Raw genomic sequence first — 27,570 nt, 5'->3', positions numbered from 1 at the left:
CTTAATGCATATATCTTTACAAAAAAACCCTCACAACCTTTAAAATTACTTATCGCTTTCAAACTTATAAAATATATGTACTTTGAAGTGTAAAGTCACAGTAAGCACAAGAGCAAAAACTCTCATTTTAACAAGGCACAGACAGGCTCAGGGAAGTCAAATAACAAGGAACAAATACTTAGTTGGTCAGGTTCTGAGCACAGATTAGCCGTGGTCTGCCTGATTTACAAGCTTGCACCTCAAGTTCAAGGTAAAGAAAGGCTTCACTGTTCTAAACCAAAGTCCCAAATATGCCAGAATTACATGGCCACTAGAGAGCTAATTAAGAAAAACTGTTTAAATTATTTCCATGTTTCAGAGTTCTCCACCTCCCTGGACTCAGCAGGCAGTTAAAATATGTGACCTGAGACATTTTTGTTTTCCCTTGAGAGGAAATGCACAGTTGGAAGAGAAGTTCACAAAAACACCTTTTCCACAAAGCAGCAATACGGCTTTTATCTTTTTAAAAAGCTCTCTTGTCACAGCCATTTGGTGGCAATTCATGCCCTCAAGTACTCATTTTAGTGATAGTTAACTCCCTTTTAGTCCGTCTCCCAAGCCAGCTGATAAATGACTTGAAATCGGGGGCCCTGTTTTTATTTTGAACCCATTGCAGAGCCTGGCACAGAGTGGCAGAGTGTGCATCCAATCAATACTTGTTGAATGGAATTACACTGAAAAGCATGGTGAGCTAAAGCCTTCTTCCATCTGCCAAAGACTTTGGTGCGGCTATATGGGTAATTTTCTTTCTTAGAAAGCTTTAACGTGAATGAAATTATTCCTTAGTGGGTATTAGAAAATTCCACTGAAAGCAGTTTAAAAAATTAAACATGCCCTCGTAGAGGTAGCTGGACAGATGAGAACGAAAAGTGACAGTGGCAAATCCGCATTGTTCAGAGAAGAGAGAAAGGTCAACAAAGAGTAGAAACGGAACCCTCAACCCACCCTGCATTCCTTCCCTGGAACGTTCTCTGTGCATCCCTTATCATTCAAATTCTTTAAATGCAGTTTCCCTGAAACTGACCGTATCCCATTGAGGGTGAGGGGAGGACAGGAGAGGGAGGGAATGAGATGGAGGAGGGGAAGGTCTGGGCAGAGGATTCTTTCGACAGCAGCGTCCACTTGGAGCCTTGGGGAGGCCGGGGTCACGGGGCCCTCCTTGCACCAGTGATCTACAACGTCTTGCCTGCGGTTTACAACCGCTCTTTAAAAATACTTTCCCTTTGGGACTGCCCTCAGCTTCTTCCTGCCACCCCCCTTCTTCCCCTCCTCCCCCCACAGCGGCCCCAGGCAAAGAAATGCCTTGGCTTCGCCGGCAAGTCTTAGAGTAAACAGCACGCTCGGAGGATTACAATCGACCCGAGGCCAATTCGACCCTTTCCTTTAGCCGCCCTCAAATGACCCTTGACAGCAGCCCCTGCTCTCCCCTCAAATGGAAAACCGACAGACACACACACAAACAAAAAACCCCAAGTCTTCCCTTCGGTTGCTACCCGCAATGACGTTTCCCCCTCGGGTCCCGCCCCTCCGGGGGCTTGGAATTTTGGGATTGGCCGAGGGGTTGCGGCGAAAAGGCCCCGATTGGGCGTCGAAGCGCTGACTGACAGCGGGGCGGCCGCCGCGCCCTCCTTCCCTCCCGCCCTCCCTGGTGTGCTAATGTGTGTGTGCGGTGTTATGCCGGACAAGAGGGAGGCGACCGCGGCGGCGGTGGCTCTGTTTATTGTCCCTCTCGGTGTGTGGATGTGAGGAAGTCGGGGGTGCAGCGCGGGCGACGAAGGCGGCCTTTGAGGCGGCGACACCGGCGGCAGCGGCGACTCCGGCAACCCGAGCGGCCAGCCTTAGCGGAGTGTGAGGAAGGACAAGGCGCCTTTGCGTCCCCGCCACGTCTGGACGCCCCGGGCTCTCCGGCTGCGCTCGCCGCGCGCCCCTCCGGGCCTCGGCCCGGCTTGCTGCGGCGCCCGCGGGCGGGCGAGGAGGAAGCACCGCGGCTCAGGCGCCGCCGGCCGCCTGCTTCCTTCTCCACCTCTTCCTCAGCGGCTGCCCTAGGCCCGGGCGACGCGGCCGCCGCGCCTCGAGTTTGAGGGCGCCGGGCGGCGCGGCCTCCTCGTCAGGCTCGGCCGGGCGTCCGTCCCGGGTCTCGGCGATGGGGCGCGGGGGGCGGCGCCGCTAGGAGCACGGCGAGCGGAGCGGTCGGTGCGGAGCAGAGGGGCCCGGCGGCCGGCAGGGAGGCGGGAGCGGCGGCCGCGGCCTCGGGGCCTGTGAGCGGAGGCACCGCCATGGCCAAGGCGGGCGGCGGCGGCGGCGCGGGAGCCGGCGGCAACGGGGCACTGACCTGGGTGGTGAGTGGCGGACGACGGGGGGGGGCGGGGGTCCCGGGCGCGGCATTGTTCCCGGCCCGCGGCAGCGGTGGAATTCCGCCGGGCCGTCCCGGGGTGGGGGCTGGGGGGGAAGGGAAAAGAGAGGGAAATCCGGCGTCCCGAACGGGCGCCCCGTCGGGGCTTCTGCCCGCAGAATCCCCCGCTCCCCGCCCCTTTTCTTTCTTTACCTCTACGGAGGCTCCGGCTGCGGGAGCATAATGTGCACTTGAAACTTAGGAGGACAAACCATGAACCTGACATGAAGACCTCGCTTCATCTTTTTCCCTCTTTCTCAGAGTCTTCCGGGGCAGTCGGGCATAAGATGATGGGTATTGGCAGTAAGGCTTGTGTGTTTCTGTAGGTCAGCACTTTTATCTAAACGTGGCTTAAGAAAATTCCGGAGAAAGGTGTGTGTGTGTGTGTGTGTGTGTGTGTGTGTGTATTGTAAATGCAAATGAAACCACTTCTGATGCTCTAACCTCTCAAAGAAGAAAGGATTTGGTGGGGAATTAGTCTAAGGCAATTTACACTTCAGAGTCTCATACGATTGAGAGCACATTCGGAATGGCTGTTTCACAGCAGTTAATATACTGTAGATCGTCCATCTGTCAGGGTGGGATTATTAAAAGAAGCGTTCACCTGCGTCAGCATCGCAGGTGAAACGGGTGGGGGCCGAATGGAGAGTGCTGGAGAGGTGACTGAAGTGCTTAGTCCTGGAGTTAAAGGATTTCGGCACTCTGTTCCTGCTGGGAAGTAGTAGAGGAGGGAAGACCTAGAGAGATCCGATTCCCACGGCCGATCGATAATTCACCAGCATTTCACTTGCTCAGCATAGAGTTCAGAGCAGGGTCATTTCCTACACAAAAAAGCCCAGCTCAGCCAACCGACTTGGTTTCCAGGAGAAACATTTAAAAAGCGTTACATTTAACAGGGACTTTCGATGGATCCTCCCTTTTTTCAGAACACCGGAGGAAACTTTCATACTGACATTTTTATTACTAATTCTTCATTTTCTCTTTGCTTGGGCGAGGTTTAGGGGAGTTGAGTAGCAGTTCTGCTATATTAACAAGTCCTTGTAAAAAAGCATGTTACTGACAGCAGGAAAACATTTTAACCATTTATGTTTGGGTGCCAAGGTGCTTTGCAAAATAACTTGCCAGGCTCGTAATTGTTGAATTTTCTGAATTTTGTATGTTACTCCAATAATGTAGTGTGAACAGACCAGAGCCGGGAGAGAGAAGATGCCAGATTATAAATTAGTGGTCCATGTGGGCCATTCCCGGAGGGGGGGAAGGCATAAATGCAAGATAATGATTTTTAAAAATGGACGGCCCTTATCCCTGTTTTAGTAAAATCAAACAACTTCTGAAAGTTGAGTTAGCCAGATGGTTCTCATTCACTTTGGAAGTGCTGAGGCCTGATCTGTGTTTCTGAGGACCTCTGATTCTGTAATGGTAAACATTTTGCTCCAAGATTGAATTGGTTGGCATTTGACATTTGATAGCAGTATTTGAATTTACTGTTATTTATTTATTTATTTTTTTTTTAAGATTTTATTTATTTATTTGACAGAGAGAGACACAGTGAGAGAGGGAACACAAGCAGGGGGAGTGGGAGAGGGAGAAGCAGGTTCCCCGCTGAGCGGGGAGCCTGATGCGGGGCTCGATCCCAGGACCCCGGGATCATGATCCGAGCCGAAGTCAGACGCTTAACGACTGAGCCATCCAGGCGCCCCTGAATTTACTGTTATTTAACTTTGTAGGTAAATGACCACTTTTTCTTTCAAGCTCAGTAGGCAACTCATTTACATAAAAAATTCATGAAACTTAGAGGGTCTCATTCAGTATCAGAAAAATTCAGTTGATAATAAAATTGACTTATTTATTAAAGATTTTTTCATTATAAAACGAATATGGGAAATACAGTAAAAATCACTTATTCTTTTATTTACAGATTCTATCCTCTTGTTGAATTAGAAGTTTATAAAAAGATAATCACTCCATTAAGTCTACTTTATGATTTGATTCTTGCTTTAAATTTGTCAGGTTATATGAGCATCTTTATGTCCATAATATACATTATTGATCATAGACTACTTTAATTTTATGGGAGGCAATATAGTGAAGTGGTTATGAGCATGGACTTTTATGTCAGATTGATGTAGATTCAGATCCTTTCTCCAACACATATTGCAAAAGGGCCTAACCTTTCAAAGCCTGTTTTCTCATCTATAAAATAAGGTTGCATTGAGAATTAAATAAGATAACATATGTAGCCAGTGCTGGGCTTAGTAAATGTTTTTTGTTGGTGGTGGCGAAGTTCAAGAAATGTACATTCAGAATAACGAAGTTGGCTTTTACATGAAGTGCTTTTAAACCAGGGTGAAAGCAAATTATTCCTTTGAAAGAATTCAGGGATTTGTTTCAGTGGTCATCTATTTCTGCAGAGGGGTAACTTTGCCTGCTTGTTGAAACTGGTGTTATGTTGCCACCTGCTTGTGGGTAACAGGAAGAAATAAAAATGGAAATAGTCTCTGATATCATTCTTTTGAGAGGGGGATGGGTAATGCCATGTGTTGCTGGTATTAACTTCTGTTGGGATGCTTGCCAGCATGTAGTAGTAACATTGTCACGGCATGAAAGTTTACATTTTAATACCTGAAACCACAAAGCAAAGTGGTTTAAGATTGACATTAACTTCTCCTTTTAATAATGTATTTGGTTTGTGTTTGATTTGCAGCATCTTAAGCAGATTTTTTAAAATCTTAAAAAAAATGAAAAATATAGTAAACTATTTTGAGTTAACATTGACAACAGCTATGAAGGCTTCCTGAACCAAGCAGAGTTTCTTGAGTTAACTTTTAGTTGGTAAAGCTTTGATTGGTAGACCCTGTGGTCTATTTCATTAAGTCATTTATAATTTTTAAGTGGTTGTAAAAATTTCTGTGGAAGTACTAGAATATAGTTAATCACTATGTGAATATTGATCTTTTTTTCTAGAATACTCTAATTTGGTAGATTAAAAGATATTATAATTAAAAATATTAAGCATATAAAAAAGTGGTGGCCAGAATAATATAAGAAGCCTTCCTCCGTTTATCACATTTCAACAATTACCAACTCAAGGTCACCCACTTCACCTATAAATATTTAAGTATTTATCTCTAAAACATAAGATTCTTTAAAAAATAAAACCACAATTAACATTGTAGTTTTTTAAAAAGTAAAAGTCAATGGAATATAAAACATACTTTTTTTTTACTGTATATTTCTAATTCAAAACATTGTATATTTAAATATTGTTTAAAGATTTGTATTAAGAACCTGGCTTTAGTGGCTCATTATTGCAAGTCTGAACTCCTCAACTAGACTCAAGCCAATTCTTTCATAAACTATGTGCCCTCTCAATTGAAATTTATTTTGTATAGTCTTCATAGTTAAATTTATCTCTTCACTGTCCCTTGAACATCATGGTTGCGTGTGTGTGTGTTTTTTTTAAGATTTTTATTTATTTGAGAGATTGAGGCAGAAAGAGCTAAGAGCGCGAGAGTGGGGAGGAGAGGGAGAAGAGCTAAGAGCACGAGAGTGGGGAGGCTGAGCAGGGAGCTTGATGTGGGGCTCAATCCCAGATCCCACGCCTAACCGAGTGAGCCACCCAGGCGCCCCCCTCATGGTTGTTTTTGTCACGTTGCTATGCATGCTTACCTTCCATCAATAATGCCTCTTTCTCTTCTCTTTACCGGTCTAAATCTTAGTTACTCTTCAAGGCTAGCTCAGAGTCTCACCAAAGTTTCATCCTCCAGTTTACACTCATCTTTTTCTGTTACCCTTATGGGTCAAAAAACATAAATGTCTTTTTATGTAACTTTCATGCATGATAATTTTGTCTTAACAATTAGATTATAAACTCCTAAAGCCAGAGACCACGTATTATACCTACTTGTATCCTTATACTGTTTAGAAAAGAGCTGGATTCATAATCCAACCTCAGTTATCTTAACAGATTGGATAATTGACATACTAACTTCCTGAAAATCTATCATTATTTTTTTTAAGATTTATTTATTCATTTGAAAGAGAGGGGGAGAGAGAGAGGCAGGGGGAGGTAGGTAGGGGCAAAGGAGAGAGAATCCTCAGGCAGACTCCCCGCTGAGCACAGAGCCCATTGTGGGTTTGTGCGGGTTCGATCCTAGGACAAAGGTGCCCCAAAAAGTCTATCATTATTAAGACAAGTGATCAGGTAGCAGTGTTCTTTAGATACATTCTCAAGTAACAATAGCAGTACTTAGCAACTGTAAGTATAATTGGTACTAACTTTTCTGAATGGAAGTGAGTGTTCACTTGTAGTTTTAGATCTGTTAATTACTTAGGTCTCAGTAGTTACATTTTACCAAGGACATTAAAAAAAATAAGCCTCTTTCTGAGTTTTTTAAAAATAGGACCCCCTTTAGAGAAAAGGTGAGATCAGTATAATTATTTTCATTTGCAGAGAAGGAAACCGGTTTAGAGATTAGGTAACTGTTAATCACCTGGCTAAGGCAGAGATGGGATTGAAACCAGGTTTATCTTCTTAGCCATGGTTTATATAGCCCCCAGCCCCCCACTTTAAAAACATTGAAAGCCAAAAAACCTGAGGTGCCTGGATGGCTCAGTAAATTAAGCCTCTGACTCTTCGTTTTAGAGCAGGTGATGATCTCTGGGTCATGAGATCGTTTCTCAGTAGGCAGTCTGGTGGAGATTCACTCTCCCTTTCCATCTCACTTTACCCCTCCCCCCTGTTTGCGCCTGCACATGTGCGCGGTCTCTCTCAAATAAAACTTTAAAAAAAAAAAAAAAAAACCAAAATCAAAAAACCTCATCTTTTATACTTGATGTGACAAGATTACAAAAAAGCCTTCTGGGATATACTTGTATCTCTTTGTAATAACCTTTCTTTTACTTTCACACAAAAAGCTAGGAAATATCCTTTTCAGGGTATATGTATCTTGTTTAACAACGCTTTTTTAAGATTATGGGCTATGAAATCAGATCACGTGGTTTCATAATTCAGCTTCTTCAAGTACTAGCTTTGTTAGCTTTGGGAAAACACTTCTTCAGACTTCCATTTCCTCATCTGTAGAAAGGGAATCATGATAGCGATGTCTGCTTCATGGAGCTCTTATGAGGGATTGATTGAGATTATCCATATACTTCCCATAATGCTGCCGCATAATAAGCCCTCAGGTGGGTACACACCCATGTGTCTTTTTTTTCAAATCACTTGAAAAGAACTTTCCTATCTTTTGCCTCAGAGTGAGTTTTTTTTTTTTAAATGTGAAATCACCACAATAAGCCAACATTCATCACCACACAGTTATAATTTTTTTCTTGTGATGGGGACTTTTATTTATTCTCCTAGCAACTTTTAAATATACAATGCAGTATTGTTAACCATAGTCACCATGCTGTACATTACATTCCCAGGACTTCTTATTTTATAACTGGAAGTTTGTACCTATTGGTCACCTTCAACCATGTTGCTCCCTCTAGCCCCGAATTCAGGGTTTTTGTTTTGTTTTTAGAGTCCACGTATAAGTAAGATCATACAGGATTTGTCTTTCTCTCTTTGACTTATTTCATTTAGCATAATGCTCTCAAGGTTCACTCATGTCTCAAATGGTAAAAAGTTCCTTCTTTTTTTATGAAGATATTCCTGTGTGTGTGTGTGTGTGTGTGTATACTACATTTTCTTTACCCGTTTATCACTGGGTACTTAGGTTGCTTGTGTGTCTTGGTTCTTGTAAATAATGCTACAGTGAACATGGGGATGCGTATATCTTTCCAAATAAGTGTTTTTGTTTTCTTTGGATAAATGCCCAGAAATGGAATTGCTGGATCATGTGGTAATTATGTTTATAATTTTTTTGAGGAAACTCCATACTGTTTTCCATAGTGGCTACACCAATTTATATTCCTACCAACAGTGCACGAGGGGTCCCTTTTTTCCACATTCTTGTCAACACTTGTTATTTCTTGTCCTTTTGATAATAGCCATCCTGACAAGTGTGAGGTAGTATCTTATTGTGGTTTTGATTTGCATTTCCCTGATGATTAGTGATGTTTCATGTCTTTTCATGTGCCTGTTGGCCATCTGTATGTCTTCTTTGGAAAAATGTTTATTCAGATCCTCTGCCCGTTTTTTAATCTGATTTTTTCTTGCTATTGAGTTGTTGGAGTTCTTTATATATTTTGGGTATTAACCCCTTATCAGATTTATCATTTGCAAATATTTTCTCCTATTCAGTGGGTGCCTTTTCGTTTTTGTTTGTGGTTTCCTTTGCAGTGCAGAAGCTTTTTAGTGTGATGTAGTCTTATTTATTTTTGCTTTTGTTGCCTTTGCTTTTCGTGTCAGTTTCAAAAAAAAAAAAAATCATTGTCAAGACCTACATCAAGGAGCTTCTGTACAAGTCTTTAAATTCATTTTGAGTTAATTTTTCTGTATAGGTAAGATAGGGGTCCAATTTCATTGATGCATGTGTCTGTCCAGTTGTGGCTGTGCCAGCACCATTTATTTATTGAAGAGACTGTCGTTTCCCCATTTTATATTATTGGCTCTTTTATCATAAATTAATTGACCACGTATGTGTGGGTTTATTTCTGGGCTCTCTGTTCTGTTCAGTTGGTCTTTTTTATGCCAGTACCGTACTGTTTTGATTACTGTGGCTTTTAGTATAGTTTGAAACTGGTGACTGGGATACCTCTAGCTCTTTTCTTTTTCAAGATTGCTTTGGCTATTTAGGGCCTTTGTGGTTCCATACAAATTTTAAGATGGTTTTATTTCTGTGAAAAATGCTGTTGGAATTTTGATAGGGATAAGGACTTTTATTTTTTACTTTTTATTTATTTTTTTAAGACAGAGAGTGAGAGTGGGGAGGGGCAGAGGGAGAAGGAGAGAGAGAATCTTAAGCAGGCTCCATGCTCAGCGCAGAGCCTACTGCTGGGCTCAATCTCATGACCCTGAGATGACGACCTGAGCCAAAATCAAGCATTGGACACTCAACCAACTGAGCCACCCAGGCTCCCCTATAGTAGGGACTTTTAAACAATATTAATTATTCCAGTCCATGGGCATGGAATGTCTGTCCATTATTTCTGTCTTCAGTTTCTTTTCATCAGTGTCTTAGTTTTCAGTGTATGGGTCTTTCACCTCCCTGGTTAAATTTATTCCTAAGTATTCTTTTTGGTTCAGTTGTAAATGGGATTGTTAATTCCTCTTTCTGATAGTTTATTATTGTACAGAAACACAACAGTTATGTGTATTGATTTTGTATTCTGCGACTTTACTGGATTGGTGTGTTTTTAATAGTTTTTTGTGGAGTCCTTAGGTTTTTATTTTACATGTCATCTGCAAATAATGACAATTTTATTTCTTACTTTCCAATTTGGATGCCTTTTAGAGAAAGTGTACTTTTTATTTTCACAGTGGACATTTAAACATTCCTTATGATCTTAAGTATCCCTCACCTTCCGTCTCTTTCCTTGTCCCTTGGTGTGGGAGGGCATTTCTTGAAGAGCATAGACGGAAGACAAAGTGTTGGTTTTGTTTTCATTAATGGTGGATAGATAGCCTGGCTCTCTCTATTGTTACATGGGTGAAATATGAGTGAAAGGAACATCAAAGCATGGCTGACTTGAGGGAGTTTCAGAAGGGGAGGAGATGAAACAAAAGGGTAATGTGAAGTCTGAGGGGGTCGTTTATAGAAGATAGGAGAAGAGGCTTGTTGCCAAGGTTTTGCTAGTGCCACTCTTGTTGGCTTGGTGATGGTGAGATTTCTGTGCCGATTATGTGAATGAGTGGCTCAGTTCCTTTTTAGCACCAACTGGCAAACCATCTCCTTTCCCCTCTTTGGCAGCAATTCATTCTCTCACAGAAAAACAGGAACTGGGTGATTGCCCCAAATTGCTATATCTCACGTGACAGTTCTGCATGGAAGAATCTTTTTTTTCTTTTCTTGACAGGATGGTCTTGGTACATATTCAGTCTGAAATAAAAAATTTGTTTTATGGGGCGCCTGGGTGGCTCAGTCATTAAGCGTCTGCCTTCAGCTCAGGTCATGATCCCAGGGTCCGGGGATCGAGCCCCGCATCGGTCTCCCTGCTCAAGCGGGAAGCCTGCTTCTCCCTCTCCCACTCCCCCTGCTGTGTTCCCTCTCTCACTGTCTCTCTCTCTGTCAAATAAATAAATAAAATCTTTAAAAAAAATTTTTTTTTTGTTTTATTGCAATGTTTTTCTGGTGGTTGAGAAGTACTCTTTTTTTTTGAGAAGTATTCTTGATAAAGGTTGAGTTTTGGATAAAAGTATTAGATCTATATTCTTTCACTAGGAGTTAGCAATATTAGAAAAGTGCTTAAAATAGATTAATATTTTAATATGGATTTTATGTATTATTTTGATGTTTTTGTTATAATTAAGAAATTCCCAACAATGCATTGTTTAATTTGGCAGCCAGCTTTTGAACTTCAGAAAAAGTCAGTTATGGATGGCATCAGATGTGTAAACCACAAAGAATAGAATTAAAATGTTTTTAGATTTGTGGAGGATATTTTCATATGGGGTTATTTTACATTTTTATTGTCTTTAGTTTTATATGGGAATGAAAATGTTGCTCTGATTTCTTATATTCTAATGTTATTAGATGCTGGAATTATTTATTACTATAAATAGCTTGGTGTTTTGTCCACACAAATTTAGGCAGTAAAATAAATTACAAAAAACCTAAATTGTAAGTTTTCAGTTTTAGCAAACCTTAAAATTTATTTAGAATGATTTTGGTAATTGATTATTTTTAAGGGTGTATTGTGAATTTTTATTTAATGTGGACTACTTAAGTCAATCACTGTAGTACAAGATATTTTACTACTATGAACATAATAAGAATAAGAAAAGGTTAAATCATTATTTTGAATCAAAAGACCTCTTCTTTTCAGTGTTTAAAATGAGCATAATTCAAAAACTTAAAAAGCATTAAAAAAATTAGTGAAACAAGGACTTGAAAAACAAAAAAACTAATACAACAGCAACAGCAACAAAAACAAATTTAAAAATCAAACCTCTGTGCCAACATATACTTGTCTCAATTAAACATGAGGATGAGGAGATTATTACAATTCAAGAAGAATTTTTCAACTTCTCAAATAGAGCTAATAACGGTGGGAAAACTGGTGGATTTACAAGTAAACCAAATAAATTGTTAATGAAAACCTGAATGTACTGACATTTATGTGGAAAGTTTAGCTCCCCCACCCTCAAAATGAGCATAATTCTTTTAGCCTACAGATACCAGATATATATCAGTCTCCTTTATCATTTGTGTGATTGAGAGTACTTTTGTAAATGTGTAGATAGGAGTTTGCTGATCTGTTTGTGTTCAAGCTAATTTCATGATCTCTCTTCTGAATATTATTAGTAACAGTGTTAAAACTGAAGAACTACTCCAGGTGATCTTTCTTTCCTTTTTCTTTTCTGATCTTTCTTTCCTTTTTCTTTTCTAATCTTTCTTTTCTTTTCTCTTCTTTTTTCTTCTTTCTTCTTTCCTAGAGATAGTGACAATAAGAGCTGTAGGGAAGATGATCAATAGATTTTTCTCATTTTACTTAGTTCTCAGTCCCAAGGTGTTTGTATTTATACTTATCCTAGGGATGGGGCCATCCCATTGAGGGGGTGGTGTAATTGCTGTCTGTCCCCTCATCCCCAGAGTTTGATTTTTAGTGGCCTGGACATTATTCAGGGGGCAACTTTCTGCTAATAAAGACAAGCTAAAAGATACCATTTTAGGTTTCTGTGAGAAAAACTTAGACCTCTTAGGAGAGAACCTCCTCTTTCTGTTTGCTTCTAGTGAGCCAGTGAGCAGTGCAAACTACCATTTGTTGAGAATGGGAAAGTAAAAGACAAATTTGACTGCAATGTTAATTTCTGTTTTCTACTCTGCCAAACTTGCCAGTCTTGTTTATTTTGGTTTCACTTACCTTTTTGCCTAAATTCTAGTGAGAAAGTTGGGACTGCAGAAGTAATAGGTAGGTATTAACAGTGCCACTAGAAAAAAGAAACCTTCAGTTTTATTCTAGTGTAATTATGTTTTCACATACATGCGCTAATAAGCTTTTAAAGTACTTCTATATGTGTTTGTTGTAGAAAATTGGAAAATGTGTATCAGAAAAAATAAAAATAACTTATATTTCTACTTCTTACAGATAATTTTGATATTCTGTTGGGTATATTTTATATTTTTTCCTATGTGTATATATTATATAGATTTTTTCTGATGAAAATGGGCTCATTTTTAATATAGCCTTGTAATTTTGGTCACTAAACAGTTAAGTTTTAATAAGCTACTAATTTAAAAATACTTGATTACATAATATCTTTACATAAAAGATATAGCAATAGAAGTTTATATAGTCAACACAAATAATTTTTGGTAAATGTAACTAAAAATATTTACTCAACGAAATATCCAGGTTTAAAGGTTTATATGCAAGTTTTAGAAATTATTTAATATAAACCAGAGTTGAAATATTGACAAAGATCTCAAAACATCTTTTATTATGATATTCTATAAATAATATGTTCCTTAATGCTTTTCATTACTTTAAATAAAATGGTTCCTTTTTTTCTTTCCTTAACATGTGTCATATATTTAGGAAAAAACATTTTGACATAAAATACTTTAAGTATATTGTCCAACTTATTTTTAATATTTATATAATATTCCTAGAGAACATTACAAATAGTAATCTTGTTTGACAAAGCCAACTACATCTCACTTGTTCTCTGATTTTTGAGACATTACCCTAGCAAGAATGACAACTTTTGAACTTGATAGGGATGTGTTAGGTGCAAGCCAAGCATTCCTTATTCTCAAGTATCCATTTGGGAGGAAGAAGTGATTGGTAGTGAGGGAATATGGGAGAAGTTGTAAATTCTTGAAAAAGGAGTGATAAAGGACTTTATCCTTATTTTCCCTACTTGTTCTCCTTTTAGTTAAGTGTAATTCATCAGGGCCAAACACAGAAGCCCCAATTAGGTAAACGTGAGTCTTTGATTAAGTCTAATCTTGAAGATGTTTTCTTTGTTGTGGGATTTGGAGTAGTAGCCTGGGATCAGAAAGCTTTTACTTGCATGGTTATTATAAGTTCCTGACCTTTATGCCAATGATTGCAAGCAGTTCTAAGTTAATGGTAAGAAGTTACCTCCCTTTGATTCCATAGCATTTATTGTCTTTAAACACTGCTAAGAGTGTGATCTTAGTCCTTACTATTCTGATGACCCATTATACAAAATCAGTTGTGCTTTTACTTTTGGATTTGTTTCTATGAATTAATTAGCTGTCTCATGAAAAGCAAGGAACAGGATTAGAAATTTGGAAACTGGTATTTTTAAAATGTATATTTCTGGCTAGTTCATCATCTAACTCTTGACAGTAATAGACTATGAAGATTTTATGAAACACTTACTTTCCTTTGTCCAAAGCTATTTTTAATTGACTCAGAGCAGTGTTAATGGGTAACCTTATAAATGAAAGAATGTATAAGAATATAGTTTAAAATATAGAAAATGAGTTGTTTATAATACTTTTTTTTTTGCAATATTAAGTCTCTTTAATTTTATTTAAAATTTATGGTACTGGAAGATTATAATTATTTGAATTTCCATAGTGTTTGTACATTACAGTTCTTGTCCTGGTTTAGACTGCTCGAGGTTATGTATTTGGTTTTTTTTTTTTTTTTAAGATTTTATTTATTCGAGAGGGAGAGAGAGAGAGAGAGAGCACGAGACGTGGGGAGGGTCAGAGGGAGAAGCAGACTCCCTGCTGAGCAGGGAGCCCCCATGCAGGACTTGAACCTGGGACTCCAGGATAATGACCTGAGCCAAAGGCAGTCGCTTAACCATCTGAGCCACCCAGTCGCCCATGTATTTGATTTTTAAACATTACATGTTTTAAATGTAGACTATGTAATGACTTTTTTTCAAATATTAACTTTAAAGATAATGGTATGGCTATGTGTAGGACCTGAATTAAAGTGGTTTATTGCTTGTTCAAATTCATAAAATCTCTTCTATTGTTTGTCTTCTGACTGCTTCATTTCTGCTTAAGTTCAAAGACTTGTGAAGATATCTCAATTTTCATTGTTTCTAATATGTGAATTATTTTTTGACTGTGAAAAAACATGCCATTATAGCCATTTTAGTGGCATGTCTTATTCGTCAATATTAGGGAATTCTAGAAGGAGTGAGTGTGTTTTCTGCTATTAAGAAGACAGGGACATTAGGGAGGGTATGTGCTATGGTGAGCGCTATGAATTGTGTAAGACTGTTGAATCACAGACCTGTATCTCTGAAACTAATAATACATTATATGTTTAAAAAAAAAAAAAAAAGATAGTAGGAAGGGAAAAATGAAGTGGGGGAATCGGAGGGGGAGATGAACCATGAGAGACTATGGACTCTGAGAAACAAACTGAGGGTTCTAGAGGGGAGGGGGGTGGGGGATGGGTTAGCCTGGTGATGGGTATTAAAGAGGGCACATACTGAATGGAGCACTGGGTGTTATACGCAAACAATGAATCATGGAACACTACATCAAAAACTAATGATGTAATGTATGATGATTAACATAACATAATAAAAAATAAAAGGAAAAAAAACGACAGGGAAATCTCCAGACCTTGGGAATTCGAGTTTGTGATCCTTATCTACTGTAGGAATGGTTAGAATTAGGATCACCAACCTCTGTTTCCTTGGAACTGGCACAAAAACTAGAATCAGCGGGTGCCTCAGTAATGGGGCACCTAGCACTGATTTATAAGGAATTATTGGAATGACCTATAAAAGTGTGAAATTTGAGATTTCATAAGCCATGCTTAGTGTTTTCAGCCATATCAGTGTATATTAACTACATAGTCACTATTTTGTGTAGGTTACTTTTGCCCACCCTTTAAAATAATCTTCAGTGGCTTAATGGCAGGGAACTGATAATATAGATTTGAAGACTCCTGCAGGTAGCCAGGTTCAGTTATTGTGAACCTATAACCTGGCCAGAACTCGTATTTCTTGGAAAGTTTTGAGGGCTATAAAAATTAACTTGATAACTTACAGAATTGGGAAATGTTTATATTTCTGGATTGAAGAGATGTAGGCATTTCTAGCTATTCTGGTGACTATACCTTAGTCAAAACTGCAGTTTTACACTGTACTATAAAAAGAACTGGACTGTCAGTAAATAGACCTGTGTTCTCTTTAAGACTTAAAAATCAACCTGAGAGATAATTTTGTCATTAAAAAGAAAACCTATGGTATGTGTCCATATACATTTTAGTTTACCCCTTGGTAGGTTATTTAAATTTGATTTTTTGGTTAATTTTAGACTCTTTTTGATCAGAACAATGCTGCAAAAAAAGAAGAGTCAGAAACTGCAAACAAAAATGATTCTTCAAAGAAGTTGTCTGTTGAGAGAGTATATCAGAAAAAGACACAACTTGAACATATTCTCCTTCGTCCTGATACATATATTGGGTCAGTGGAACCATTGACACAGGTAATTATTTGTTAAATTTTGAGATTAGGAGATGTGTATCTATATGTACTTTTTAGTAAATTTTTTGTGATTGTATACTTTGTAAGTACATTATTTCATGTCTGTGCTCATAGAGTAGAGCGAGAGATGTAAGAGAGGTAGAAATGTCTTCATTTTCTGCTAAAGATAAAAAAACTAGGAGATATAAACTATCAGAGGTAAGAAGTATAGAGTAAAATGGTAGTGTGTGAACTTTTTAAAAGTCCTTACATTTATGTGTGGTTTGCTTCAAATTCTAGAACGTGTACATATACACTAATGACTAATGCTTACTATGGACTTGGCTTGCACATATTATCTTGTCTGATTCTAACAATTTTAGAAAGTAGGTACTGTTATCCCCATTTTATAGATGAGGAAACTGAAGTGTTTTTTTTTTTTAAGATTTTATTTATTTATTTGACAGAGACACAGTGAGAGAAGGAATACAAGCGGGGGGAGTGAGAGAGGGAGAAGCAGGCTTCCCGCTGAGCAGGGAGCCGGCTCCATCCCAGGATTCTGGGATCAGGACCTAAGCCAAGGCAGATGCTTAAGGACTGAGCCTCTGAGTCACCCAGGCACCCCTGAAGTTTAAATAAATTTAAATAACTTGTTCAGATCCCTCAACTAGTAAGAGCTGGGTTTAAAGCTAGATCTCTGGCTCCAAAGTCATGCTGTGTTCATATTATTTTACTCTGTGCTCCTTATAGAAAAATATAAAACATGAAGTAAAAGTGTAAAGTTAATATAAGATTTTTTCTGTTTTATTTAAATATCATTTCTAACAATTCTTGGTGCCTTATATTAATAAGCTGACTTTATAAATAAGAATACAGACTCAATACAAAATGAATAAGATCTCAATTTTGAAGTTATTTAAATTGAATATGCATATACTGAAGTTGAGTGTAACTGAAGTAGTATATGTTTTTCTACTTTGAAGATCTAAGTATTTACAGGGGAAATGACAGATGTGGGTTTATACTATGTAAAACTGATGTTAAATGCTTTTTTTACCCCATAAGTCCTTTTCAATTTTTCTTACAATGCAGCTAATGTGGGTGTATGATGAAGATGTAGGAATGAATTGCAGAGAGGTTACCTTTGTGCCAGGTTTATACAAGATCTTTGATGAAATTTTGGGTGAGTATTTGCCTAAGATTTAACTCCTCTGTGTCCTTTGGTGTGTGTGTGTGTGTGTGTATGTGTGTATATAAAGCCAGACTTACTGTATAAATTTTAAAGGCATATCTCTGGCTTCTATGCTGAATATAAATGTTCTTCAGAAAATTTTGTACTCACTGTAATATTTTCATATCTGTGCACATCATGTCTTTGCGTTTATCTGTAAAGTGAATGTGTTATTTGATCAGTAATCCACAGTTGGTTTATAATCTTGTAAGTGTAGTCATCTGAAGATTGCATTCATACCAGTCACCTGAGGGGCATGTTAAAAATAGAGATTACAGGGCCTGATCCTTGCAGATTTGGTGAGTTTGCTATGAGACATGTAAAATTGGGGTTTTCACCAACAAATCAGGAATTTCTATTGGGCAGCCAAGTTTAACAACCATTGCTCTGAATGATCTCTTTTTTTCCAAAGCACATGATAAATGAAATCACAATGAAGTGTGGATGCTTAATTGATTCCTAGGGAATGCTTGCATTTTGGAAATATTTTTAGCCAAGCACTTTCTAGAGACTCTGGGCTCTGCCACCTTATCAGTGCCACTTGAAGTTTCCTAGACAGCTGGGTTGTGTGGGTCTCTCTGAGCTTGTTCTGGTCCTTCTTTGGGGAAAGGATAGGGGAATAAAACTGGTTTCTTGTATTTTATACTTTTCACTCTTGCTTCCCAGCTATCCACTCGATTTTACTTTTATGTTACATAGTGTTTATCAGGAACATATTTTTTCTATGATTGAAGTTGAATTTGACAGCTAGCTTGTGTTAAAATTTGTGTAGTCATGTGTCTAACCACAGCAGTGGTTAACGTATGCAAATATATTATCAATTAAAGTGCATAGGATTTAGAATTTTGATTTCTAAGGATGCTGAAGACTTTGTCTTTCTAATTTAAAAATAACTGATTTTAGCTCAACCTGTCTATAAAACCACAAGTTTTTTGAAGATCAGGAGAAAGTAGTTGTTTCCAAGATAAAATATAATTAAACTCAATTTTTTTCTTTTAGATCTAACCTGGATTAGGGCGTTGTAACCTGCAGATGTTTGTTTTTATTTTTATATATCACAAAATCTGCCCTTCCCCTCCCCCCATTTTGTAGTAAAAGACATAACAGTAATTTAGTGTGATATAAAATTTAAGAATATTATTTAGAAAATAAAGTTTTTATTAGAAGTTAGTATCAATAATTTCAATAACTATTACCATATATAAATGTTTATATTAAGTAGGGATATACATGCAGTTGTCATATATTTGTTTATATAACTTTATTTTATTACTCATCAAAATATTTAATTTGTAGTTAATGCAGCTGACAATAAACAGAGGGATAAGAATATGACCTGTATTAAAGTTTCTATTGATCCGTAAGTATATTTCAAGTTTAACTTTTTTATGCGAAGTCGTTTTATTCTGATAGTCCCCAAATACTCCTCAAATGAATACTGTATACAATTAGTACTCCTAAAGTTTCCCTGTTGCTTGAGATCTTGTTATTTTTGCCTCTTTTAGCCAGAATATACTATACTTTTATAGTTTCCTCTGTCATTCATGATCTTTTACTCCAAAGTACTTCCTTATGGGAACACTTGGAAACCCATTTTTCTTCCTCTTTGATGCTGTGGATATTGTTGAAGGTGATTACAGTAGTCCCTCAATCTTTCCTTCTTGCCTTTGCTTTGAGAGTCAAGGTTAAGTGCTATTGCTAGTACTAGTCCCAGTTATATTATGGATTAAATTTATTTGTTAAGACCAATATTTGGGCTTTTCCATTATTTATAACATCATTTGTAAATTAGGAACTGCTGATATTATAAAATATATACCAGGCATTCAGCTAATTAGATCTCACTATGGTGATTTGTTTTGGAGAACTGAAGGGGAGTGAAAATAATACCATTTTAACTTAGAAATATTACTGTTACATTGACCCTGTTTTCAATAGCATGCCTTTTGTAAAATATTGCATTACATTTACATTTATAATTTTATTAGTAATTTAGAATGATGTTAAGAATTTTCTCTAACATGAAAATTTAACCAATTCAGGTATAGTCTTATTGTCACTAATCTAATTTTAGATGGTATGGTTAAGATTAATGTATATTTATATATGAAAATATAACTTACATTTGGTTATACCATGAAGATAGCTGTGTATTAAAATATTACCACATAACTACTACATAACTATGAAGTTCCAGATTTTCTTTTTCTTTCATTTTTTTTCCCCCATTTGGATCCTTTCTAGAATGAATACATTCTTGAGGATTTATGTGGTTAGATGCACAGGACATTTATAAATTGTAATTTATGCAGAAGTTTAAAATAGTTTTAAGGAAATTTTAGCTTCAAGATTCCCTTTCTTCTGTATTTAGAAAATTGTCAGTTAAAAACAATATCATTTATTATGCTTTAGGAGAGCTAGCTAGTGAATAGTAATAGATGTTGAATGTTAGATATCTTTAAGCTTTTTAAAATTCAGAATGGAAAGACTGAAAACTAAGGAAGAAGGGGCTCTCTTAAATACATTCTTGATGAACATGGTTACAGTTACAGTTGGTTCTTTTTATCTTAATTATTTTGGCCACATTAATCCAACAACATGGACTTAAACAGCTTACATAGAATCCTGTCATAACAAAGTGATCAAGAAGTGAGCTATAAAACAACTCTGTAGACTGAATAGTGGCTCTTGGTGGCGTGCTTTACCTTTAAATTTATTACAGATTCTGGACAGAGTAATTCTATGTAACTAATGCCTTTAGTGATTTCTTTCTCCCTTTTCAGTCAACAGTGTTTTTGTTGTGACATAGATTATAACTAAATTTATTTGGTTCTTAATGACAATCAGATACCAGTTTTTCTAATTTATCTCTGTTATTTTAATTAGTTCTGCTAGAAAGTTCTTTTATTTCAACATGACAAAAATTCATAGCTACTTCCACGGAAGAAGGTGTGAATTTTATTTTTTTGTTTATAAATCATTGGTGAGAGACTATTGAATCTTTCTCCTGCTTTTAATTGAAATATATAGTATATATTTTAATATATGTTTAAATATTAAAATATATATTTACAGTTGGCAATAGACAAGCATTTTGGGAGATGTTGCTGATCCTTATATTTTGTTATTTATTTATATTGTGTTTCTGAATTTTAACCATAACATTTTGTCTTTTGTGAATTTCCTCCCATAAGCTCATTCCTTATTTTTTCTTTTACTATGTATTAACACAGAATTAATGCTGTTTTTATAAAAATGAATTTCATTTCAGAGACAATTTTAGATTTCTTATTTAAGAAGTTATTTAAAAGCAGAATTGAAATGGGAAAACATGCTATTCTGTAGTTTATTTCGTTGACCCAGTTTTTTTTTGCTGTCCATTTTTGATACCCTCTGTTTCATTCTTTTTAACATTTTGTATAGCAGATTTAAAATTTTTCTTTGTGCATGTGTGTACCTGAACTCTGTGTAAAGGACAGGTTAAATTTTGATAGTTAATGGGTTAAGTGTGGAGGCTATACAGCACAGCTTACCTCTTACTCTGTCAATAGTACTCTGTAATATGGGGATAAAATTTAAATAACAACCATGGTTGTAAAAGGCATAAGAATACATTAGCAAGGGGTACCATGCAGAATTTGGACAGCTCTTTTAGAAAATTAGAGAAATTGAAGCACCTTTTTACAAAGGAGCTTAAAACTCTATACGATTGTTAGTATTTGCTGGTGTCTATCTGATTAAAAACAAATGTGGAAAGCACATTAACCAGAGTTCTAACAGTCCTTCTAGTTTAACTATTCTTGTTTATTTAAGGTTAAAAATCTTAAATCTGTAGCTTTAAAAAAATAGTACACACTCATATTGAAATATGTATACAGATACATTTTTATTTTTTTAAAAGGTAGGATTATATACTTTTTCTATTTTTATTTGACATGTTGTGGACAGCCTTTGTTATTAACTTATATAGATTTACTTAAATCTTTTTTTAACCTATTACTAATTATTTTATTATGTCAGTATATCATAATTTAACCTCTTAACAGTTAATGAATATTAGATATTTAGATTATTTCCCAGGTTTCTTTTTTAGCTTTAAATATTTCAAAACTTTATTTGTAGCTTATTCAAACACAGTATTCTTTTTCCTAGTATTTCTGTGAAGATTATTGATGGAGCAAAGAATATAGTTATAGAACTCTGAATCATTGTTTAGAGCTTACAGAACTAAATGCCAGATCTGGGAAGAGATTATAGATTGAAATTTTTCAATAGAGGTGACTTGGATAGAAAGTTCAAATTTCATACTCATATAGACTTACTGAATGTAGGAGATGTCAAGCCTTATTTTTTGTAAACTGTGATAAAGATAATGAATTTACAAAATACCTATCTTAATTATAGTACCATATATGATATGCTAAATTGATGAAAACAATTTTAAAGGTTTACTCATGAGTGTATTAGCTTTGTATCATTCTGAGATACTTAAGATCTGTAATTTTCCATTCATTGCCTTTCTTTATTTCCTTCAGAATTCTTCTTTATTAATTTTAAGCCTAACGCTGGGAACTATTTGGAAGTTTAAAAAGTAGTGTAGTATCTGGCCCTTGTTTCTAGGGTCCACTGCCTTTAGGAGGCACAAGTGAAACTATATAGTAGGCCATTTGAAACTGTTACATACTTAAACATTCAGCTGTGTATTCTGTAGAGAGTGTTTACCCACAAGCAAGATAATCTAATCATCTCCTGGGTTACCCAATCAATAATTTAATTTTTTTTTTTTTTTTTTTTTTCTGGCTAGTCTTGGTATATAAGGAGGGTTGGGAAACATTGTTAACAGGCTGGGTAAAAGGCTTAATGGAGAACTGAAGTCATAAACTGACTCTTCAGGGTAAATTTTGGCTAGACAAAGAGTAAAAAGACATTAAGGCAAGGGAAAGACCACTAAACAAAGAAATGGAAGAACTGGGAATGAACATTCAGGACAAGTAATAAACTGACTTGAAGGAAAAGCAGGATACATGTTGTGAAATAGTGGGAATTAAATTTGGTGATAATTAAGGATCTGGATAATGGGCTGTGAACATGCAGTAGAGGACTTTTAAGCTTGATTTACAGTATTTAGGTGATATCAGTCTAGACTGGTAAATTGGCATTTGGGATAAAGAAAGGACTGAATACTGATAATAAAAGAACCTAAGGACAAACTAGTAAGTCTTGATGACTAAGGACTCTAGAGAATGATCAGGAGATCTGAATAAAAAAATGCTATCAAAATTTGAGCCTTAGGACATTTGAAGAGTTGAACCTGTATTGGACAGTGAGGGAAAGAAAAGTTGGTTTCTGATTAGGGAAAGAAGATGTGCTAAAAGTTATTTGTTAGCTTGCTTGCTTGCTTCCTTCCTCCCTCCCTCCCTCCCTCCCTCCCTCTTTCCTTCCTACTTAATTTGATTTAATTAATTGATTTCCCCTTGGGTATATGGTTTTAATTTTGGCTTTTATAACAAATTTTTTAGTTGTGATAACTACTTCTAATACCTCTTCAGAGATTACGGTGTGTATGTGTGAGTGAAACTGTATATCTAAGAATAATTATGAATCAGATTGTCAAATGGTAGCTTTTTAAACCAATTCTTAGTGTTGGTTATGAAGCTGTGTTTCTTTGCAAATTTGGCTTTTAAATGGGTAAAGGCATTATAGTATATACTACTCAGAATGATAGTATATACTACTCAAAATTTTCCATCAGGACTACTGCCTGTGTCAAGTTGCTTTAGCTATAGGAGCCTCTGCTGCATACCATTCAGGGCTTAAATGGATGGTTTTGTGATAGGAAAACCTAAAAAACCTAAAATAGGTAAAATCTAGATATTTTAAAAATATTAAAATTAGTTTATGACAGTGATTGCCATAATGCAAACAACCCAGTAATATTTAGGGTGAGAATGGAGTACATTTCACGTTGTTTGTCCTTTTCCATATGTACTGCAGCAATAGTTAGGGAATGAAAATGGCCATGGCTCCTGGCCCTGCAGAGCTTGTGGTTTACAGGTGGTGTGCTGGTAGAATGGAGCAGGACGATTGTGGCTAATACAGATGAAAAGAAAACAGAATCTGGAGCTGACTTCTGGTAAAAGCTTCACTGCTTTTACTATTTTCTGGGAAGTTGAGAAGAGTTTCTTTTCCTGAGAAATTTTTCAGCATTGCTTGTAGGTCTTAGTGGCCCTAATTTGAGTTATGACTTGGGTAGAAAAGTGTGTCCTCAGCAAGTATTTTCTTGAAAGATGAGTGTCTTCCAATTAGTAATGGCTGGAGTTTTGCTTATAATTACTTAGGTTTATTCTGGATTACTTTACTTTTTATGGAAATGTTAAGCTCTAAACTCTGCTTGTTTATTTACAGTGAATCAAATATTATAAGCATTTGGAATAATGGGAAAGGCATTCCAGTAGTAGAACACAAAGTAGAGAAAGTTTATGTTCCAGCGTTAATTTTTGGACAGCTTTTAACATCCAGTAACTATGATGATGATGAGAAAAAAGTAACAGGTAAAGTCTAAATAGCTGATCAGAATTTTTATTGAATTTTTTTTATACTTCCAACATAAAATTTAACTATTCCTATGTAAAGTATTATAGAAAAGGAAACCTGTGTAGCTTTATTGTGAGAAAATTCTTTTCAGAATTAGTATCTATAAAAAAAACTATCATGTGTAAGTATTATCTTGATTATAGTCTGACAGAGACATTTTAAAAGCTTAATTGATAGTACTTTGCCTTATGCTACAACTCCTAGAACTCTAACCTGGCTAACAGTTTGAGTTTCGAATTAGGGTGCTGATGAAAATCAGATGTATGATTCCTATATATGTGAATTTCTTATTGCATAAGAGAACCATGTCTTTTGGTATCAGTTGAATTACTTCTAAACTGTTTTACAAGGGTCAAGATTGCAAATCTAGGTTTTGTAAATAGAGTTGAAGTGCTTTGATCAAAACCAGTGTTTTCCTACTTATTTCCATTGCTCAAGTGGGTTGATGGTTTTTATTTATTTTTTAAAGCCAGAGCTTTAGGAAGTGATGTAGATTAAATTTTGTAATAGAGAAGTAACTTTGATAGAAAGGTCAGATTTCATACACAGATTTACTTGATTATAGGAGATAGCAAGCTTAATTTTTTTTGAAATTGTGATGAAGTTAATGAATCTACAAAATGTATGTTACTTACATTACTGTATGTGCTAATCTTAATTGTATTTTTCTTTAAATGAAAAAATCTAAATATACTCTGAAATATTCAATTGGTGATTGAATAATGCAGTAAGTGGAACTATTTTGCAACAGACCTGTCCCATGGTAGTTAAGTTAACAAAGTTCCTAAAATCCTTTTCATTAAATCTTTCACGTTTGATTTTTCTTACAGGTGGTCGCAATGGTTATGGTGCAAAACTTTGTAATATTTTCAGTACAAAGTTTACAGTAGAAACTGCTTGCAAAGAATACAAACATAGTTTTAAGCAGGTATGATAGAAAAGTGTCTAATATTTGTGTGTGTGTGTTGTGTTGCTTTGCTAAGATAATAGAACCTTAGGTAAATGGCGATGATGCCTATATCACTTTTTTTTAAAAAGCATTAAGCATGTCAGTAGAGTAAAAAGACTTCAGAATGCCTAGGAGATTTTACATAAATCTTTCTCCTGTTCCTTGAAAATGAAGAGCTTTATTTAGTAGACTTTTCCTTTAACCTAGTTAAGCATTACTGGTAATGTCTTGAACCTTACAGACTAATTGAAATGTATCCACTTAGCATATTTGATAAATTCCTCATTGATTCATCAAGTTCATATTTCAAAATTCTGTCTTATTTTACTCTGGTAGCCCTTTGAAAATAGTTTGAAATTTTACATAAGGTAATTTGGTCAGGGAAAGCATAATATTTATTTATGTAAAATTCTAAATGATTATGTTGAAGAATTTCAAAGTTATTTTACTAATAGTATATAAAGTGCAGTTCATTTTGCTTATTTTCAAATGAGGTTATTATAATAGTGTCCGCCCCCGCCCTGCCCCCTGCTGCCATCTGTGGTTTCACTTTCCATGGTTTTAGTTACCCGTGGGCAACCGCGGTTCAGAAGCAAATGATCCTCCTTCTGACATATCGTTGGAAGGTTAGTAGTAGCCTAATGCTCTGTCACAGTGCCTACTACATCATTCACCTCACTTCATCTCGTCATGTAGGCATTTTATCATCTCACATCATCCAAGAAGGTTGAGTACAGTACAATAAGGTATTTTGAGAGAGAAAGACCACATTCATATAACTTTTATTAAAGTATAATTGTTCTATTTTATTATTATTAACCTCTTACTGTGCCTAATTTATAAGGTAAGCTTTATCATAGGTGTGTATGGAAAAAACAGTTTATATAGGGTTTGGTACTCTCCATGGTTTCTGGTCTTGGAACATAGATGAGGAGGGACAACTGTAGTAGTTTTTAAATTTTTTTCATCTCTAATATCAGTTTCAAGGTTTTGTTTGGTTTGTTGTAAAGCTGGAAATGGATATAGTTGTGGTAAATGAATGTATTTCATGAACTGAGTCTTTATGTATAATAAAATATAGAAGCATTATAGAAATATTTGAGTATTTTTTCTTTTAAAGACATGGATGAATAACATGATGAAGACTTCTGAAGCCAAAATTAAGCATTTTGATGGTGAAGATTACACATGCATAACATTCCAACCAGATCTGTCTAAATTTAAGATGGAAAAGCTTGACAAGGATATTGTGGCCCTCATGACCAGAAGAGCTTATGATTTGGCTGGTTCATGCAAGGGGGTCAAGGTCATGTTTAATGGAAAGAAATTGCCTGTAAGTGTCTTCTAAAATAGTAAATGCTTTGTTATTTTCTGGGCAGCTTACAGTTAAATCTAACTACTTTAAGCAGTCAGTTATCTTTTAGAACAATTAAAAATACAACACAGGATTCTGTTTTACTTTCATTTATTCCATTTCCAGTGTGCCTAATTTCTTGGTATAGATCTAAGTTTCTGATATTAATCATATTTCTTCTGCCCGGAAATCTTTAATTTCTTGTAGGTAGGTCTGGCAATAAATACCCTCAGTCTGAGAGGGTATTTGCCTTTACTTTCAAAAGATACAGAATTTCCCTGGATATAGAATTATGGGTTTACAGTATTTTTCTTTTAATGTCTTCTTGTTTGCATGGTTTCTGCTATAGTTCATATCCTTCTTCCTCTGTTGGTAAGGTGTTTATTTTTCCCTTTGGCTGCTTTGAAGATTTTCTCTTTGTCTTTGCTTTTTTGTTTTGTTTTGTTTTGTTTTGAGTATGGTATGCTTAGGTGTTTATATGTGGGTTTGGCTTTGTTTTTTGATGTTGTATATTTTTTTCATTCTATTTTCTGAGCTTCTTGGATCTGTTTGGTGTCTGTCACTAATTCTGGAAAAATTTTGGCCATTATTTCTCAAATATTTCTTTGCTGATCTTTCCTTCTGGCATTCCAGTTATGCACATGTTATATAGTTTGGTATTGTCCTAAGCTCCTGAATGTTTTGCTCTGCTTTAGTCACTATTTTCTCTTTGTGTTTCAGTTTGTTTAATTTCTCTTTCCCTATTTTTAAGTTCACTAATTTTTTCCTTTAATATGTCATGTCTGTTGATGAGTCTGCGGATGGCATTCTTCATATCTTCTATTGTGCCTTTGATTCCTAGCATTTCCATTTGATTATTTCTTAAAGCTTCCATCTCTCTGCTGAAGTTGTACATTGTGTACCTTTTCCATTAGAGCCTTGAACATAGTAATCATAGTTATTTTAAATGCCTTATATGATAGTTAAAACATCTGTGACATATCTGAGTCTGGTTCTGATGATTGCTTTGTCTTTGTCTTTTTTTTTTTTTTTTAAAGATTTTATTTATTTATTTGAGAGAGAGAGAAAGAGACAGAGAGCACGAGAGGGAGGAGGGTCAGAGGGAGAAGCAGACTCCCTGCCGAGCAGGGAGCCCGATGCGGGACTCGATCCCGGGACTCCAGGATCATGACCTGAGCCGAAGGCAGTCGCTTAACCAACTGAGCCACCCAGGCGCCCCTGCTTTGTCTTTTCAGTCTGTTTTTTCTTGCCTTTTGGCATGCCTCGTATGCTTTTGTTGACAATCAGCCCCATTGTATAGGATAGTAGATACAGAGTAAATAGGCTTTAGTATCAGGATTTATGTTTAATCTGTACAGGAAATGGCTGTGTTTGCAGTTTATTGTTTTTGTACTTAACTAGCACTGAGGTTTGTTGTTGCTTTTGGCACCAGAAACGTAAAATTCTTTTGTTTTTGTCTTTTGTTTTTGGGCCTTGCCTTGGAGCTGCCCCTTAA

At 36.3% G+C, this 27,570-nt stretch overlaps 1 protein-coding gene across 2 annotated transcripts in view; it reads left to right on the top strand.

Moving 5' to 3' along the window:
* The first annotated feature begins 2,300 nt into the window (after positions 1 to 2,300).
* Positions 2,301 to 27,570, top strand: part of TOP2B (DNA topoisomerase II beta) — a 58,929-nt gene continuing 33,659 nt past the window's right edge. Inside the window, exons 1-7 of one of the 2 annotated variants that reach the window (XM_032408804.1) lie at positions 2,301 to 2,378; positions 15,814 to 15,969; positions 17,040 to 17,130; positions 18,475 to 18,538; positions 23,584 to 23,729; positions 24,603 to 24,700; positions 25,842 to 26,054. In XM_032408804.1, the coding sequence (XP_032264695.1) occupies positions 2,316 to 2,378; positions 15,814 to 15,969; positions 17,040 to 17,130; positions 18,475 to 18,538; positions 23,584 to 23,729; positions 24,603 to 24,700; positions 25,842 to 26,054 (831 nt within the window). In that variant the 5' untranslated portion in view covers positions 2,301 to 2,315. Of the gene's footprint in view, positions 2,379 to 15,798; positions 15,970 to 17,039; positions 17,131 to 18,474; positions 18,539 to 23,583; positions 23,730 to 24,602; positions 24,701 to 25,841; positions 26,055 to 27,570 lie in introns of both variants that reach the window. The other variant, XM_032408803.1, reaches the window with a different exon arrangement.

The sequence above is a fragment of the Phoca vitulina genome, unplaced genomic scaffold, assembly GCF_004348235.1.
Source record: "Phoca vitulina isolate PV1807 unplaced genomic scaffold, GSC_HSeal_1.0 scaffold10, whole genome shotgun sequence".
Taxonomy (NCBI): Eukaryota; Metazoa; Chordata; class Mammalia; order Carnivora; family Phocidae; genus Phoca; species Phoca vitulina.
This window is presented reverse-complemented; position numbering and strand designations above follow the sequence as displayed.